General features: G+C 31.9%; 1 protein-coding gene across 3 annotated transcripts in view; it reads left to right on the top strand.

Annotated features, from left to right (window-relative positions):
* Nucleotides 1-20,682, top strand: part of LOC126722968 (pectinesterase 2-like) — a 112,312-nt gene extending 91,630 nt beyond the window's left edge. For all 3 annotated transcript variants that reach the window (XM_050426139.1, XM_050426138.1, XM_050426137.1), the window contains 2 exons: nt 16,340-16,790; nt 19,785-20,682. In XM_050426139.1, coding sequence (XP_050282096.1) covers nt 16,340-16,790; nt 19,785-20,473 — 1,140 coding nt within the window. In that variant the 3' untranslated portion in view covers nt 20,474-20,682. The remainder of the gene's footprint in view (nt 1-16,339; nt 16,791-19,784) is intronic.
* Nucleotides 20,683-20,981: the final 299 nt, after the last annotated feature.

Here is a 20,981-nt window from a genome sequence, read left to right on the forward strand (position 1 = left end):
TAATCAATTTCCAATTCAATGTTCAAGAATTAAACCAAAATTCTAACTGTGCTATCATAAAATATTATTATTAGTATAAATTTTATGGAGTTGCGGTGTTCAGGAATTAAACCAAAACTCTTTTAAATTATCTATAATATTTTGTCCTCCGAAAATTTTCTCTCTTTGATTTTAGTATATTGTGTTTCTTAAGCTATAGAGAGATTTTCTTTGGTTTCTGCAAACTCTCTCTCTCCAGATGTAGGAAGCCCTAAACGCACGGTATAACATTCAAGATCTATAACTCACGGTATAGATTTTAGCTTATAAAGTTCAGCTTTTGTAAGGTTAGTTTGTTTATATATTTTGATAGAGAAACATGTTCAATGTGGTACGGCTTAATAATCGCATTAATAGCCAATAGTTAATACCATTTGCAAATTCAATTCATGATGTTGCAATTTTCATTAAATTGTTCTATGGCTTGAAGCACTTGCATTTTAACAAATTGGACATGTCTTTAAAGTCCTTTTATTTCTTTGGAGAAAAAAAAAGAAAAAAAAAAGAAAAAGGAGAGGATATGTTCTTAGATGGTAGGAATAGGACAAAATGGTTACATGTTTGTTACGCCTGACTGCCAAAAATTGCTCATAAAGATGTATGCACATGATCTACTTCCCTTTGCTTTTAGTGGAAGATTAAATGCACGCCAATGTTGAGATCAACCACTCTAAAAAAATAGTCTGTGCAATCATAAAATATTATTATTAGTATGAATTTTATGGAGTTGCGGTGTTCAGGAATTAAACCAAAATTCTTTTAAATTATCTTTAATATTTTGTCCTCTGAAAATTTTCTCTCTTTAATTTTATTATATTGTGTTTCTTAAGCTATGGAGAGATTTTCTTCTTTATTTTAAATTTTATTGGATGTAAAGAGATCTTTGATTTCGTGAAATAATTTATACTCTCTCCTTCTTTGATTTGATTTACTTACTATCTTTGGCACTTGCCATCAGCAATTACTTAGGGCCACTCTTATGGACTAAATCAACTTATTCTCCAGTCACCATCATTGATAAATGAGAAATCAAATCAAGGTTATAGTTTTTCTATTTGGTCGCTAGGGTTTTTGTTCATGAAATTGCTATTTTCTATTTAAAAATTGCACCTGTAGATCAATATTTATATTTCTTAACTTGGCATTTTGCACCTATGGCTAAAATTTGTGTGGATCTTTGGAAGTTCAAAAATCTTCTCTCCATTCACCATGGATTTTCATTGAGTACTTTCTTTCTCTCTTACTCCTCTTGACGAGTTTTGTTTTTGACTAGAAGAAAGCTTTTTTGCTTTGAAGGTCATGCAGCACCTGTCTCATTTTATTTGTCCTCACCACAAGGAAAACATCTAGGTAAGGCAAATAATCTATTTTAAAGTTTGAATGGAAATTACCAAGTACAAGAGGTAAATCTTTAAGGGATGAGCTTAATTGTTTCTTATTTTCAATAATAAATCATTTTATTGCAATACCGGGTTTGAGAAATCCAATATGTTCATATCTCTATAGAATAGAGAATAGTAGAAGCTAATTTTATTACAACTACTAAAATTGAGTTGACTTAATTCCGTACAATTACAAAGTATAGCATGAAAGATAATGGAATTAATTGTTGTAATTTTTATTTTCTTTCCATGTTTTGAATTTCCTCTATATTATTATTACAACTGAGCAAAGATTGAGAAAGTAACATTATTACTCTAATTTGAAGTTTAATGCGTCCTTCTCAAGTCATGGTCTTTATTTATATGTTTGCAGTTTATATTTCTAACCGTTGATGAGAAATTAAGATTTAGTTGCACAATATGTGTAAATTCTTCAGAAAGCTACTTTAAATAGTAAGTCAGTGTGTCTCTTACATTTGGGTATTAGTTAGAATTGTTTTCAAATGATTGTACCAATAAAGGTGAATGTGTATAAATTTTGTTTAACTATCCCGTGCATCGCACGGGTTAGCGACTAGTATACTATAAAAAATGAACAGTCTTGATTGTTAAAATTCTCGGCTGTCTCAATGAGTTCGCACTTAGTAGCTTGTTTAACAAGCAAGAACAATGCATACATATAGCGATTAAAAACATGAGTTACTAAGGGTTCCAAAAAACGGTGTATAATAAATATAGTATAAAGTGATAACTATCAGGGACGTTTCACAATTACATATTTTTACATTAGAGACTTAGTTAGTGTTATATATATATATATATATATTTATTTATTTATTTATATTTTTATATATATATTTATATTTATATATAATTAATTGATTAACTATTTATATATATCAAAATCTTAAAAAAATTTAGCAATATATAGGTACACTGGATTAGTGAAGGAAAATGGTTTTTGAATTTTTAAATTTTTTTATTTAACTTGAGCTTCAACGGTAATTAACAATGCTTATATTGTAAAATTAGAACACATATACTTTTACCAAAAAAATTGAAAATTAAATAATTTTTTTTCAGTATATTATCTTTGCTATTATAATCAGTAAGTTATTGGATATAATTTCACTAATTAATTAATTTAAAATATTTCATTTAATCCTCAAAATTACTAAAATCGTTTCATTTAAACTTTCGATCACAATTTTTTCCATTAACACCATTAAACATCATGTGAAGAGTTGCTTTAATTTTCTTTTTCTAAGATTTGAGTTTTAAATGAACTTACTCAAAACTCTAATATTTAAATAATACTATTTAAACTATAAGATTGAAACAAAACTCTTTTAGAAAATTTGAATTTTAAATAAATCATACTCAAAACTCTAAGATTTAACTAGTAATCTACCCATTTATTTTTTATAAATGAAACAAAACTATAAAGTCAATTTTAAAGTTTCTGGTGAAAGTTGTTTTATTTAATGATATTTTTTTAACTAAAAAATTTCCATTACAAAATTAAATAACACTGTGTAGACTTTTTTTTAAGTATAATTAATTAATCTTTTATCGGAGGGAGCTTATCTAAACATACAATATTTGTGGTCTCATCTTACTGCAACCCAAAAAAAAAAAAAAAAAAAAAAACTATTTATATATATATATATATATATATTTTTTTTTTTAGTGTTCTCTACTTACCATATGTGAGATTGTTTAGTAGTTGCTGAACAATCTATGTCAAGAGAAATGATATCATTTAAAATTTACAAATATTTAAAAAATATATTTTATATTTAGAATACTCTACGCGTATGAAAAAATTTCATATTAATGTGGCCATATTTTGCATGAAAGGCATTTAACATGCCAATATCATGGTTATTTCATGATTTTGGCATGATCATCATGGTGATACTTCAAAGAAACCAATTAACTTGAGGCAAAAGTTGTTAAAAACACACAAATATCAAATTGATGGCTTTGTATAAAAGTGTTCAATCAGTGAAAAACTAATAACTCTTCATATATAAAAAGACTCCACTTTACCTTTGGCCCCAAAATGTGTTTAGTGGTTGTATTAGGCACACCATATGCACACATCACCCACATAATTAGAATTAAAGTCTCTTCAACCAAAAAAAAAAAAAGCATTTCATTGAAAACAGTAGAAAACTCAAAAGCAAAGATGTGTGTCTCTATAAGGAAGTCTCATTGTTAACGTGTATTAGGGTATGAGGGCTTTAGACCCACCTTGTTTACTTGTATTGCACACTCTGCCTCCTATATAAAGGCACTCATGTATATTTTATTACTTGAGAAATACAATACACTTATTCAGTATTTCTAATATAGTATTAGAGTCACTTCTCTAAGTTTCTTATGTCTTGCAGTCTTGTCTTTGTAGGTATTTTCTGCTGCCTCAACTTCTCCAATCAGTTAGCCTTTTCAGTGCCCTCTCCTGACTGCTCCATCACTATCAGAGGCACTCAGGGTCAAATCTCTGCTGCCAAAGACCGCTGACTTCATCAGATCTCTCACTTATGACCTTCAATTAAGACACAAGTCATATCAATGTGTAGACCATCAACCAATCTGCTCGACGTCACCAAAATCAAGTACATCTGACCGTTCACACACCGCCACGCTTCGGTCAGAGTTTCGGCAAAATCTTCCATATGCTTCACATGCCAACAGGGTTGCTCTGATCTTGTTGTCGCCCCCACCATCAAAATTGTCTTTCTCTGATCTACATCTTCAGAAAAGAATTGGCTTCACCGAATAGCTCATGCACTCCCACGCGCCGCTAGTATACCCTGCACTGAGTTCAAACGCCAAATAGCTCTGCCACATCAGCCTTAGCTGACATTAGTGTCCTGTCATCTGCTGACATCATCGCCCTAGCCACTTGCTAATGTCATCCGTTGACCTGCCACTGTTGACCGTTGACTTCTAGAGTTGACTATTGACTTTGACCAGAGTTGATTGTTGAATTTTGTTAGAGTTGACTTTTTGCAGTCCAGGTGCTATTTACCTAGTTTTTCGCGTAGATTTCATTTTTGCATATTTTGCTACTAAATGAAGAATAAGGACAAGTCTTCTTGTTGTTGCAATAATCGTTGCCGACAATCTAGCAAACGTTTTTGCAATTTTTGCAAACATTTTGGCCACAATTTTAAGACTTGCTATCATCGCAACAATTTATTTGTTTTAATTTCTAATACTACTGTTGCTAACACTGAGACTGTCCGACCAATGACTCCTGTCTCTGCACAGTTTAAGTTTTCAAGACGCACTTTCACCATTTCTACAAATGACCTTAAAAATATCATCGCTAATATCATTCGTATGATTGGTAATGCATCTTATTCCTCTTCTCTCTCAGCTTTATCTGGTATGTCTCCTTCCTCTTGGCTTATGGATTTTGCTTGTTGCAATCACATGACACCTCACTCGTCTTTATTTTCTGAACTTAAATCTACACCACACCCTCTTAATATTCGCATAGCAAATGGTTCCACAATGTTTGGTCATAATATTTTCGACCTCTAATCTCTCGGTTCCTGGGGTCTTTAATGTTCCTAACCTTTCTTACAATTTATTTTCTGTGGGACAATTAACTGAGTTGGGTTATTGCATTATCTTTGATTATTCTGGGTGTACTGTGCAGGATTCGAGGACGAGACAGGAGCTTAGGACCGGTCCCAGAGTAAGGCATATGTTTCCAGTGGACAACCTTTGTCTTCCACTTGTTGCTCCTATTTCTATTGCTGTAGCTGTTGTAGTTTCTTCTATTCCTTCCCTTGCACTTTGGCATGCTCGACTTGGTCATGCATCTTCCTCTCGGGTACAACACTTGGCTTCTAGAGGTTTGTTAGGTTCAGTGTTCACAAAAAATTTTGATTGTGTTTCATGTCAGTTAGGAAAACAACTAGTTTTGCCTTTCAATACTAGTGAATCAATGTCCACTAATATCTTTGACCTAATTCATTCTAATGTCTGGAGGCATTCCTCTGTTTCTAGTATTGGTGAATCTTGATATTTTGTTTTCTTTGTTGATGATTATTCCCGCTATAGCTGGATTTTTCATATGAAACATCGTTCTGAATTATGGCAAGTATATTATAATTTTACAAAAATGGTTAAAACTCAATTTTCGATTTGATAATGCTCTTGAGTACACTCAATATGCTTTTCAAGCTATTTTGCATTCCTATGACACTTTTCATCAACTAACTTGTCCAGGTACCCTTCAGCAAAATGGTAGAGCTGAGCGAAAACTTCATCATATTCTTGACACTGTTCGTGCTCTCCTTCTCTCTACCAAAGTTCCTGCTCCTTTTTAGGGCGAAGTTGTTCTTCATGCTCTTCATGCTATTAATCGTATTCCAAGTCCTGTTATCCAAAATCAAACTCCATATGAGCGCCTTTTTGGGTCACCTCTAGACTATTACCACCTTCACTCCTTCATTTCTGCTTGTTTTGTTCTTCTTCAGCTACATGAACATAATAAACTTGAGCCTCGGTCAAGGCTTTGTTGTTTTCTTGGCTATGGCAAAACTCAAAAGGGGTATCGATGTTATGATCCTATCTCTCATCATCTTATCTCCCGCAACATTGTCTTTTGGAAACATCGCTCCTTTGTCAAGCTCTCTCACTTCCGTGCCTCTCTATCTTTCTCCTTTGTCTTAGATTTTTTTTCCAGATGAAGCACATATTCCTTTTGTAGCTACTCCTGATCCTGCTATAGTTGATCCCTTTCCTAGTTCACCCTTTAATGAATAGGTAGAAGATGAACAAGTCGAAAACGAGCTACCCAACCCTAAGCTTGGGTCCTTTGTTCCTGCTTCGCCTGAAGATTTTGTACGAGACATTCTACCTCGTCACTCAACTTGGGTAAGATCCATTTTTGCACATTTACTTAACTATCATTGTTACATTGCCCTTGCTACACTGCACTAGCCTCAAACCCATTGTGAGGCTTCCACTAACCCTTATGACAGATTGCAATGAAAGAGGAATTTGATATATTATCTAAAAATCATACTTGGGATTTGGTGACTCTCCCCCCTAGGAAATCTGTGGTTGGTTATAAGTGGATCTACAAGATTAAGACTTGCTCTAATGGGTCTATTAAGTGCTACAAAACTCATCTTGTTGCAAAAAGGTTTTACACAGGAATATGTGATTGATTATAAAGAGACTTTTGCCTCGGTTGCTCGTATCTCATCTATTAGTACCCTCTTAGCTGTTGTTACTATCAGTAAATAGGACCTTTTTTAGATGGATGTCAAAAATGCATTCCTTAATGGAGATTTAAGTGAATAAGTTTATATGCAACCTCCTTCTGGTCTCTCTGTTGAATCAAATAAGGTTTGTCACCTTCGACGTGCATTTTATGGCCTTAAACAAGCTCCATGAGCTTGATATGCCAAATTCAGCTCTACCATCTCTCGCTTGGGTTACATGGTCAGTCATTATAATTCTGCCTTATTTCTTCATCGCACTGACAAATGCACTATTTTACTTCTCCTATATGTGGATGATATAATCATAATTGGTGATGACCTCAGTGGCATTCAAGAACTCAAGGATTTTCTCAGTTAGCAGTTTGAAATGAAAGATCTTGGACATCTCAGGTACTTCTTGGATCTTGAAATCACTCATTTTATAGATGAACTTTATATTACTTAAGCCAAGTATGCCTCTGAACTCTTGTCTCAAGCTAGACTCACTGATGGCAAGACTGTTGACACTCCAATCGAGCTTAATGCACATCTGACTCCCTTAAGAGGGAAATCATTATCTAATCCCTCTCTTTACAAACGCTTGGTTAGCAACCTAATTTATCTAACTGTCACTCATCCAGAAATTTTCTATGTTGTTCACTAGGTGAGCTAGTATTTGTCTACTCCACAATCGACTCACTATGTTGCTGTTCTGTGCATTCTTCGATACTTAAAGGGCATTCTCTTCCATAGTCTTTTCTACTCTACTCAGTCTTCTCTTGTTTTCTGTGCATTTTTTGATACTGATTGGGTAGGAGATCCCACTGATCGCAGGTCCACTACTAGTTATTACTTTCTTCTTGGTTCCTCTTTGATTTCTTGGCGAAGCAAGAAACAAACTCATGTGGCTCGCTCCAGTATTGAAGCAGAATATCTTGTCCTTGTTGATACCACATCTGAGCTCCTTTGGCTACAATGGCTTTTCAAAGATTTAGGTATGTCCACATCCTCTGTTGCTCCTCTTTATTGTGACAACCAGAGTGCCATTCATATTGCTCACAATAATGTCTTTATGAACGGACTAAACACATTGAGATTGATTATCATTTTATCCGTTATCGTCTTGTCCATGGTGCTCTCAAGCTGATCTCAGTCTCCTCTAAAGATCAACTTGCAGATATCTTCACCAAGTCACATCCTAAGGGACACCTTCATACTTTAGTTGACAATCTCAAATTGGTTTCACATCCACCTTGAATTTAAGGGGAGCTGTCAACATGTATTAGGGTATGTGGGCTTTAGGCCCACCTTGTTTACTTGTATAGCACACTAACTTGTACTATACACTCTGCCTCCTATATAAAGGCACTCATGTATATTTTATTACTTGAGAAATACTATACACTTATTCAGTATTTTTAACACTCAAAAATTCGAACTCTTGACATAAAAACTTAAAATCAAGTGCTGCTTTTCCCCCCTTCCCATGCATGTATTGTCCAAAGAAGAAGAGATTCATTAACAAATGACATGGGCAACACCGTAATGATTTTGTAGAGCATCAAATGTGAGACTTGGCCAAATTGAGACTTTTTTACAAACCACTTAATGATTCCATATATTATATTGTTTAAATGTATGATATAGAATTGGTAAAAATTTTATTTATATATTGTTTAAATGTATGGGAAAAAAATTGTTAAAGGTTTTATTTACAATTTTCTTTAAACAAATTAAGGGGAGTTTCAATTTAACTATGTTTCTTTTACTTGAAGATGATTATACATTGTAGAGTATCAAATTGAGGTGCAAACATTTGCATATATATTTAATTGTACTTATTTTTAAATGCATTCATGCTTATATAAAAAATTACAAGGCACCATAACATAAAAAAATTCTAAACATATTCTGACAACAAAAATGTTCGCTCTCAATAATTTTAATTTTTGTGAGTTTTAATACTTCAATCATCTATAATTTTTAAAATTAATAATTTGTTATAACTGAATTATTGCCAATTATGTAACTTATTGTTATTTCTAAATGCAATAAGAGATGATTGGGAGGTGGGAAAATACTCAACCTCTCCAATATTACGTAAAATTACGTGATAGCTAGTGTTAGAATTCAAAAGGATAGGAAGGTGTTATGACTTTGAAGCTCTTAAAAATAGGTTTATAATCTCAAATAGGGGTATTTACCGAACCGCAAAAATTGCACTAAAACTGCTTGTAAAATGACATTATTGTACTACACCACAAGTAACATTGCATCGCATGCATGGTCCAATGCAATTTGTAGTTTTATAATAAGAAAACCGCATTGCACCACACCCTCTCTATATATTAATATATTAATATATTTATTTTTTTAATGTTAAATATTATATTATTAATAGTTTAATAACTCTAGTTTTCAAAAAAAAAAAAAAAGTTTAATAAATTTAACTAGTGTTGATCAAAAAAGTCAGCCAAAAATAAAGAAAAACTAACTCAATAGTTTAAAACTTGACAAAACACAAAGGAAAAAATCAATTTTGAACTAAATAATGAGGTGCAGTATAGTTATAATTTTGACTAAACATGCCATACTAACAAAAAGACCCAAAACCACCCCACACGCAAACACCCCTAATCTCAAACGTGCAACCTCGCTATGTTATAGTCAAAATAAAAGTCAATCATTTAAGTATTGGTGATCTACCCTATCCACAGTTTTGGGCTAAAGCTGCTATCGTGTTTTGAATGATCAAAACCAGAGCTGTCTCTAGATTCGAATACCAGTCAAAAAGAGTTTTTTTTGATAACCCAGTCAAAAAGAGTTTCTAGCTATGATATTTATGACGATTCAAATATAGCATAAGCAAGTCTTATCCTTCTCTCTCTTGCTTTTAATGATAGTCTCTTTTGGTTACGTCAGGGATTTATTTTTGGGTAAAAATGAATGTCAGCAATTTGTTGCTTTATTGTTGTATTACTATTAGTATTACGTTATTCCCTCAACAAAAAAATTATAAGCCTTTTGTGTAATCTTATTTCAAGAATTATAATTTGATTATTATTTTTCAAAATGCTCATGTGTGTATATATATATATATATATATATGCATGAATTACAAGCTAGCTAATCATTATATATTATAAGTCAAAATTGTTTAAAACACAGTCCTATCACTAGTATTCCCTATACAAACATTGTTATTATGATCATTATCATCAAAGCGTGATCAATTAATCATAATAGGAATTAATGTTTTGTGCAAAAGCTCAAGTACGTAACTAGAATTTATGCCAAAAAGACAAAAATAAAAAATAGGGATCGATCAGCCTTTTTTTTTTTTTTTTTTGGCATGACATCATTAGATAGTGACAATCGGCCATGCATGTTCTTTGACTAAGCTTATTATAGGTATAGAAAGGGATTAAAAGGACGTACTTGTGGTCATTATAGTCCAGAGCAGACATATAATCAGATAGACACGAATAATCTAATCGTGCCGTGTAATGTCTGAATTTTTCAATTAAATTAACTATTATAACACAATAATACAATATTAATTTTCGTTAAGTTCAAGCAAGCTGATTCCCCACTAGCAATATTAATGTTCAAGTAAACAAATAATTTTGTCAAAAATTTAAAAAAAATTTGTCAAACATCGTTTAATGCTTGATCTCCAAAAGTCCAAATTCTACTTCAAAAAAAAAAAAGTATTAATTATTATCAAATGGCTTTGTATTTTGCTAAATTGGTTCTTATATTTAAGTGTACATTAATTGTTTGACATTTTCATTCCGGCTTCTACTACTTGTCAGATAGATTAGGCATGGAATTGAGTTTTCTCTGAAAAAGTCCCAGAACAAAAGTTTTGACCCGAAACTAGTTTGTCTTTAGAAAAATATGAGTATTTTCTCGGACATGCATGAACCAAAAATATATACATGCGCTGGTTCTATCTTTTGAACGCACAGATTGCTTGACTAGTAGTGTTACTATGGAATTTGGTATTGGTTTGAATCAATCTTATTTATCTTGACAATTCACAAAGGAAAATTTGGATACTTCATAATGATTTTTTTTTGGTTACAAACGAATTTCAGCCAAATTTTTTGATATTTTAGAAAGGAAACTCAGAATATTAATCAAAAGTACACCAAATAAGTACTATAATACAACCATATCAGCTTCATAATGAAACTTACCATTTTAGAACTAACAATTATCAAAAGTATATGTCCTATATACACAAGTTATAGCATTAATTACTCAATTAAAAAAAAAAATTTGAGATGACTAGAAATATCTACATACTATGCTTGAACCCACCCAACTTGCCCACATGATTAGTGGCGGAGCCAAAAAAAATTTATTTTTGGGGGGTCATATATAATTTTTTTTTTTTGTGTATATTAAATCTAAAATAGTAATATACAATCAAGGGAGTAAATTTCATACCCAAGGCTATTTCAATTTAGCTAAAAAAACGATATTTTTTAATACCAGTCAATACAAGTGTACCGTTTCGGAATTACCGCTATATAGCATATATATATATATATATTCAATTAGAAAATCATAATAAATAATTAAGAGTTTTTAAAAATATAAACCCTTCATTACTTTTTTAATGTGAATAAACCCTTAATTACTTCTTCATACTACCTTAATCATATTTATTTATAAAAAACTGTATACATTGACCCATTAATCTAACAAATAAAAATAATAATGAATATAGTTTAAAAACATCACCAAATAAACAAGAATTAAAGAATAAAGTATTACATGTACTGGTGTACACTCTAGAACTATAAAATAGAAAGATGAGTTAAAAAGTAAGAATTGTACTAAAAAAACACTCTTCACACCTAGTAATTACTTACACCTATGGTCTACCCATCTTATCTGGCTGACACAAGCAAACAAAAGAAGCAAAGTGACATAAAAAAGTAAGAAATGATTGGAACCAAGACAATGTTTGGGAACAAAAAGTTTAAAAGTTAAAGCTTGATAAAAGAAACAGAAGAAAGAAGTAGCAGCACTAGGAGATCACGAGCAAGACGATCTGTACGTGGTTAATGAAGAAACAGTAATAGTGGTCGACCAAGAAGACACAGTAAATATCGACCAAGAAGAAACAACCATGGTCGATGAACAAGAAACAACAGTGACGACGAAACACGCTATTTTTTCAAAAAATTTGGGGGGGAGCGGCCAAGGCCCCATCGGTCCTCATGTGGCTCCGCCATAGCACATGATATGGTGGTCAATTACTTTTTTTTTTTTTTTTTTTGAGAAAATTTATTTTTTAGAAAGTTTCAACTTATAGCGTTCACTTTTAATGATAACTTTTTATCATCAAACCGAGACACCAATCAATTTTTGGTGTAGACATGGATTGAACCTCAGATCTCTTATAAACTTTACCAGTTGAGCTAACTGAAACCCACATCAATTACTTCGTTTAATAGCTTCTGAAATACACAATTAATTTTAACTTCATAAAATTGGGCAACATATTTTGGACCAGCATTTCAATTCTTCAAGGCAAACTAAATAATTGGAATTAGTGTTACGAAACTAAAGAACTCATCTCCATTTTTGCTTTGTTTTGTTTGTTGGACTGACCATATAGAATTGAATTACTGCAACCAAACCAAAGACCAGTTGTGCTCACCAGCCACCAAGGCATGCCCTAAAAGTTAGCCACCTGATTATCAAAATAATGGCGTAACTTATATTACGTATCAAGCATGCAAGCTAATCGAATAATATGAATCAGATATTTTTATTTAATATATCTCTAAGAAATTAATACTACTAATTCTCTTCACATCTATGATATTTGAGATTAATATTAAATTAACCCTTGATCATTGGATAGGAATGTCAATCATGTAGAGAACTACATTCTTTCTACTACTATTGGCCCTTAAATTATGTTTATTAATAAATATATTTTAATTCCAAACTTAGTACTCTAGCTGCTATATATTATTTACTTTTATTTTTTCGGACAATGCGACCTTCGCTAGATTTAATGATCATTTACCATTTTAAATGTTTACAGATAGAACCTTGGAAGATTATTGAAAAAATTACACAGAATTGGTGTCTCCACTCTCCAGCCTTAATCCAAATGGATACATTATTGTGAACCTTTTTTTTTAGAAAATTTTCTCAGAAAATTAGTAAATGCAAGAAAATTGGGAGATGGACAGGAATTATTGGTTGTTAAGCGAAATTATTCAAAAACAAATTTTGAATTAGTAGGAGCCAACCAATATTGTTGCCTACCAGGGCCGGCTGAATGGGTGAGTAAAAGATGCGATCGCCTAAGACCCCAAGTAAAAAATAGGCTCCCAAATTTTAACCAATAGAGTTATTTATAATCAATAAATAAAATAATATTTTTTACAACACTTTTACAACTAATGCTAAGTAGTAGGTTATTACAACTTGTTATTGATGACAAAAAAATAATTATAGTGATATTGTCAAGTAAAAAACAAAAAGCAACTTAAAACCTAGGATTTTTTGTAAAAAAATATTGTGAATGTTGCACTTCTAAAAAAAATAAGAGTTGAGTTAGCAAACTTTTACTAGTTCTCATCTAAGTCTACCACTAATACCACTCTTTTACTTACTACTACAATCTGCCACATCAATAAATATGAAAAAATTTGTCAAATTTTTTCTATCTATAAAATTTCTAAAAAAAGAAAAAAATTTACATAGTTCATGTTAATTACTAGTAATTTTGCATCTAAAACAAGATAATCAATTTTCGCCTTAGGCCCCCAAATACATCAAGCCACCCCTATTGCCTACTATTCGGTGACCACAACATGGTGGATTAAGGTCTGTCTAATCTCACCTAAATTTGAGTGAATTAATGATCAATTGACTGACTTTTCAATCTGATAAAAAATAATCGGAAAAAATAAGTAAAATGAAAATTCCTACTTGTATTTTTTCAATGTGTTTACTTTTGGCCCTTTAGGGCTATGAAAGCTTCTTGCATTTAAAAGTTAATCAAACAAGTGGTATAGTATACTATATGAATTTTAATTTATGTAGTGAAAAATAGTAGAACTCAAATCTATTTGCTTCGACAATATTAAGAATCTGGGAAGTTTTGTACTTACATGACTGATCGTTTTGTACTTAATTAAGAATCATAGTTTGTAATTTTCATATGAGTCTAGCTTTCATCATATGTTAGTAATTTTACAATGTACCTAGGCACTACGAATTTTTGATTGATTGAAATAATACACAATAATGAGTAGCTCTGCCTTTTTGAATGCATCATTAGATCACGTGGTTTATAATATTTAAAAATAAAACTCTTTCTGATTTGACAAAGAAATTTGTTATGAAAAATGTTGATCTTCTACTTGTAAGTTTCCTTTCGAAGTGAAATTTGTTATTAAATTTTTTTTTAACACAAAAATACAAATTACAACCTTAATTCGAATTTATGTCATTGTTAATCCTTTTTAACAGAATTTTTTTTTAACGGTGACAACAAATGTGAGCTTAAGAACCAAAATGGAAAAAATAAAACTTAAAGGATTAAAATCACACTTAACCAAACTTAAAGAGTCTAATTTATATTTTTACCTAATAATTATCTTCGAAAACAAAAGGACGGTATTTTCTATATCAAATGTAAAAAAAGGGGATTGTAAGTGTTTGATGTGTATTAGCCATGAATATTTATATCTTTTGATATAAATGTTTAATTTGTTTTACATAGGTTAGAGAATATGAGAAATTACTACCACAAATTGTGTATATAAAATAAGTTGTAACGAGGTAAATGATAGAGATAGAGATATGAACTAAGTTGCTCATTGGAGACGATTTGCGCCATCTTGATACTATTATTATAAGCGGAGAGTGGTTATTAGCATGCCATTCCTAGGACATAACAAAGCCAACCGCAAGCTGCACACCTTACAAATTTGTAAGGTAGAAACTCCACCAAATTATATAACACCTCCCACCTCCTATACTTAGAATTAGGAAGACTTTTTCTATATTATTTGTTTAATGAGTGGAAGGATGCAGGAGAGTAAGTGACTATAAAAATGGTTTAAGAAAAGGCATGCTTTTTGAGTGATAAGAAAAGATCACGCGGGTGTGCTATTTTATAAGTTTAGGAAACAAAGAAAGCAAAGATATACATATATAAATGAGCCACAAGTATAACTCATACACATTATAACATAATAAAAGAAAATCAACACTTTGTTAAATAACTGTGTAAAATGATTTACCGCTATTCTAGGTGTTTCATGACATTGGCATGAGAAACTAGTGAATCACCACTCTTGTAGGGGTTTTATGTCATCCGGTACGAAACAATATTTAATTTTTATCAAAAGACTTCAACTAATCATTTGTAGGAAAAAAAATTTGCTCTAAAAGAGTTTTACTATTGAGAGAGAGAGAACTAATTTAGTTCGAAACAAAACAAGCTTAGGCAAGCATGTAAGTGTTTCCCATATGATTGATTAATTAAAAGTTCATGACTTGAGTTTCTATTACTTCAATTAGTAAGGTCACTTATAATTGTCAATAAAAGAATTAAAATAAAAAAGATAAAGAATATTGCTAAGAAAAGAGAGAAGAGAGCCAACCCATTGATTAGTCTATTCAATCAAAAAGATAATCACATCAGATAGTACTTATCAAGAAAAGAAAGAATAATCGCATCCGATAATATATCTTTTTAATTTTGATCATTCATATCATCCTGTGGTCCAGCCATATATGCAAGTTGACCATAAACCAAGCATAACATTCTCAATCAAAAATGCTTCAACATAAGTAGGCTGTCCCAATTACCTATGTGATTAATTAGAACTCCAAACATTAAGATTCCGACGCTGAATTTTCATTCATACAATATGCATGCATACAAAATTTAGTCAATATTAGTTAGCTTTTCAAAAACTATTTCAAACCAATTAAAGTACAAACTATTGTAACATTAACGGTATTAGCCGCTCTAATATGTTATTATTTTATAATATGATTCATCCTAATTATGAAAAAAAAAATTAATTATTATAAAAAGTAGAGAAAAATAAGGATTAGAAAAAAAAAAGTTGTGCTTCCCACATTGTTACGGCTCTTATCTTTCCTTCTATATAAGTATCAGTTTGGAGGCATGAAGTCCCACACAAATCCCAAACACCCAATCATTCGCATCTAATATTTGACCCTTGTCTGTCCAACATTTCTTATAGCCCATCGAAAACGCCAAAAAACATGGCACTTCGAGCTTTGGTTACACTTCTCTTTGTGCCTCTTTTTCTGTCTCCAACCATTCATGGCTACTCTCAAGCAGATATTAAAAAATGGTGCAGCCAAACCCCAAACCCTGAGCCATGTGAGTATTTTTTAAGCCATAACCCTAATTACTACAACCCCATAAAGCAAAAGTCCGATTTTTTCACAATCTCAAAGCAGCTTGCACTAGAACGTGCCCTAAAAGCTCAAAGTAACATATTTTCACTAGGCCCCAAGTGCAAAAATGCTCGTGAAAAGGCTGCATGGGCTGATTGCCTTGAGCTTTATGAGAACACCCACCTTAGACTTAACAAAACCATCGACCCTAATGTCAAGTGCAGCCAAACCGATGCTCAGACATGGCTCAGCACGTCTCTAACCAACCTTGAGACGTGTCGGGCCGGGTTTATTGAACTAGGGGTCCCAGACAATCTCTTGCCCTTGATGTCAAACAATGTTTCGAAGCTAATCAGTAACGCTTTGGCTCTTAACAAAGTTCCATACACTGTACCGAGTTATAAACATGGTTTTCCAACTTGGGTTAAGCCCGGGGACCGGAAACTCTTGCAGTCTTCTTCGGCTCCTAACGCCAATATCGTGGTGGCACAAGATGGTTCGGGGAATTATAAGACGATAAATGAGGCGATAAGTGCAGCATCATCACAGTCAGGAAGTGGAAGGTTTGTGATATACGTGAAGGCTGGGACATACAACGAAAACGTTGAGATAACGTTGAAGAATATTATGTTGGTGGGAGATGGTATAGGAAAAACCATAGTCACTGGGAGCAAAAGTGTTGGTGGAGGTTCTACAACCTTCAATTCAGCCACTATTGGTAAGTAAATTCAATTGACTACTTCTAATAATATGCTAAATTTTGTGCTAAAAAAATTGTAATTAATCGGTTCCCTACAAAATATTACATATATATTTATATGTCTGGTGGATAAGATCGTGGCTAAGGGGCGGAGCCAGGAATTTTTGTTTGAGGGGGCCAAGTTGCAACACTAATATATTTATCAAGACAACCTCATACACACACATAAATACACATGCTTTTTTTTATTATATACACACTTTTTTATTTGATAAGTTATATATATACACACACCCAACAAAAAAAGAGCTTAATATTTTCAATCAAAATTATGTTTGATGGCTATCTTTCATAAAATTAATAAAATACATTTTCACAATTTTCATAGTGAAATTCTTAAAAAGTTTCATTTTCTATAAAATATATCAAATTTTATACTAATGTAAGTAAAATTATTCAATTGAACTAATATGATTTTCAAAAACAAGAATGATCCAAAACTTGAAGGAACAAATTAGGCTCCAAACATATTTGAAATTATTTTGTTTTGACCCATTATGTGGCAACTAAAGAGACATTTCATGTGTAGTTTTAGTGACAATAATTTTTTAATGAGTCAATGACTTGTTAATCGTCACATAACAGGTTGAAAAAGATAAATTCAAACATGTTTGGTACCAAATTTTTTCAAATATTTAACATATATAAAAGCACATTTTACAATAAAAAATAGAATTACGAAAAATAAAGCTGTCTCTATAACTGTTAGACCAAATTTTTTTTCTTTTTAAGCATCATTGGATTAATTCAAATACTTAGGGGGGGCCAACTCTTATTTTTATAAACTAAATTTTGAAAACATTAAAATAATTATATATATAGTTTCAAAATTTTCAAAATTTTGGGGGGGCCATGGCCCCCCCCACCCTTCAACATGGTTCCGCCCATTCGTGGCTTGGACTAAGAAAAGTTAGGTTTAGATATGAGATAAAAGAGGTTAAGAAGAGGAAGTATCGAGGTTTGAAAGGATGAAAGCAAGTAATGCAAGAATACCAAGAAACTTCTGACCAGTTGAAAAAAAAAAAAAAACACCTCCTTGCGTATATTGACCTTAGTTGGCTTTTTAGACATGTAAGTAAGCTGAGTTATTGAATGGATAACTTAAAAAATTTAGTGAGATTATTCATGAAATTCTGAATTTGAAAGGAGACATATTTCATAATGCACACCATTCATATACCAACCCAAGGCTTGGTTTTGGGTTTTTTTTTAAAAAAATTTATTTTATTCCAGGTCACACATGTAGGTTTAGGTTCGAAGGAAAGAAAAATTTATCTTGCATCCAACGTATGTATTGGATGTCTCATAACATGGGGTTCTCAAGAGTTTGTAGGACTCGCATCCAATACATATCTTGGATGGATACTTTCTTAATTTTCAAGAGATTTTAGTTATCAATTATATATTTTAGCCTTCTTTTCAAAATTAAGTAGGATTACTAAGTCATCAATTTTGACAAGATTTTGCCAAAGAAGTTGCGTTTTTTTTCTTTGTCAAATTGGAGTTCAAACAACAACGAATACACGTATTGAATATATAAAATGCTTTCTTTCCAAGATTATCAATTATGATTTGGCCTTATTTTTCAAAATTAAGTACGATGACTATAGCAAAATAGTACGACGACTACAGCATCAAATTTGACAAAATTTTGGGGAAAAGTTCTTTTTGTCAGATTGGGTTCTCTTTCTCCATGGAAGTGTTTGCAAGGAATAGGCCTAAAAGGACCATGGTCCAGAATTTCTAGATTAGTGGTATAATATCTCTCTCTCTTAATTAAGTTACCAAAGACATGAGATTCATTGATTTACAAATTATTTTAATACTGCGTGACTTTAGGCAACTCCACCTAGCTACCCTATTTGATCGAGAACGAAATCCACCTGCACTTCGTTTGCAAACTTTTTTTTTTTTTGCTGAGATACACATTGCAAACTTTGGTTTAATACTCAAGGCCTATTCAGTGACCTAGTTAAGTTTTTATGACTGATCTTTTTTTATATTTGCATGAAGTAGTTATTTCACAGGTCAAAAATATCATTATCATCTGTGAAACTTGCCGTGTGATATAACGGTGGTCACATCAAAATCCATACGCAATTTTTGCTTCATTATTTATTTATTTTTTTTGCTGGAATAATATATATACAAAGTTACTTGTGCAAGTTTCTCTTAAATTAAAGACAGTAGCTTTGCTAATTAATCTAATATATATACTAGTTTTTTTTGGTTTGTATACTAGTTTTTTTTTTTTTTTTTTTTTTCGTGGCTAAAATAACTATTCTAATAGTCAAAATACAAGAGATGAATAGATAATATATTAGTATAAATATTTTAAAATAAAATTAATAGATGAATAGATAATATATACAAGGTCTAAAGCTATTGAGTCACAGAGTTTAAAAGGTAGAAATTAATTCACAGTCTATTGATTTTTAAGTGATCTAGCAAATATTTGAAGACGTATATATCTTTGCATGTCAAGTAGAAAATGACAAGATTAAAGTACCTAGTTTGAGCTTGTCTGTACGCTATGGTACCAACAACCAAACCCTTTGCATCTAAAAAATGTGGACAAGAACCCATTAAAATTCGTACAAGTCGTACGGCATGGCCCACTAGGAGAAAAATTCACGATCTGAATTGTTTATAACTTAAGGGTTTTATTTTATTTTTTGGATAGGTTTTGTTTGCTTGATTAAGTTTCAATCAAAGGTGGCCAACAGGCCAACAAGACATTGCTTCTGTATATATAATACTTTTATGCTAATAAGTATTGTCGTATTTAATTACTTGTGGTCCTAACTTGCTAATAATTCAGTACTCTAAAATATTATGTCTTACACCTTATATATACAGTCACAATTTTACTAAAATAATGAATGTTAATCTAGAATTTGACTAAAATATTTTTGACATGAAAATTAAGCTCTTCTTATTTTGAATTTTCAGCTGTTGTGGGAGATGGATTCATTGCTCAAGACATCACTATCAGAAACACTGCCGGCGCAGCAAATCAACAAGCCGTGGCGCTACGGTCTGGGTCTGATCTCTCAGTATTTTACAGATGCAGCTTGGAAGGGTATCAAGACACCCTCTATGTCCATTCCCAAAGGCAATTTTATAGGGAATGTGACATATATGGCACAGTCGATTTTATATTTGGAAATGCCGCGGTTGTTTTACAAAATTGTAACATTTATGCACGTTACCCTCCTAACAAGACCAACACTCTCACTGCCCAAGGTAGGACTGACCCTAATCAAAACACTGGAATTTCCATTCATGATTGTACAGTCAAGGCTGCTTCGGATTTAATGGCGTCTCAAAACTCGGTTACAACATACTTAGGAAGGCCATGGAAGGAGTACTCACGCACGGTTTTTATGAAAACATACTTAGATAACTTGATTGCTCCAACTGGATGGATGGAATGGGATGGAAATTTTGCCCTCAATACCTTATACTATGGGGAGTATGCCAACACGGGGCCAGGCTCATCAACTGCTAATAGGGTTAATTGGCCTGGCTACCATGTCATTACTAGTGCATCTGTAGCTTCACAATACACCGTTGCAAGCTTCATCTCCGGCAGTTCATGGTTGCCGGCTACCAACGTGCCTTATACAGCTGACCTTTAATTTTTTTCAAGGAAATTGTTATATACATGCCTTCAATTTGTTCAATTGTTTTCAATTGCAAATTTGCATTTGAGTTCCTCATGGTAAAAAAATAAGTTGATTGTTGCCAACATTTAAAAAAGATTGTGTAATAGTTGTCATTCTTTGATAAGTTGTAATCAAGGATTCAATATAAATAAAATTGACTATGTTTAATATTCTACACGGAACTTTTGGCTAAGGTTGCTTTGGTATATAAAATGAGGTTTCAACATTCTATTGATATGCATAGATAGATAAACATTTTGAGATACAAATTTGTCAACAAGTCATATAGATAATCAAAGTGCTTGTTGAAAAACATGTATGGAATGTCACGTAAGTCAAGGATGAGTTCCCCCAAAAAAGTAATGTTATAATAATTAATAACAACGTAATACCCGAATTGTAATTTTATAGTGACCCCTTTTTAATTATTTCAATTTAATTGAAATGTTTTGTTTCTCATAAAAGAAAAAGAAAATTAAAA

Source organism: Quercus robur, chromosome 4 (assembly GCF_932294415.1).
Source record: "Quercus robur chromosome 4, dhQueRobu3.1, whole genome shotgun sequence".
Lineage (NCBI taxonomy): Eukaryota > Viridiplantae > Streptophyta > Magnoliopsida > Fagales > Fagaceae > Quercus > Quercus robur.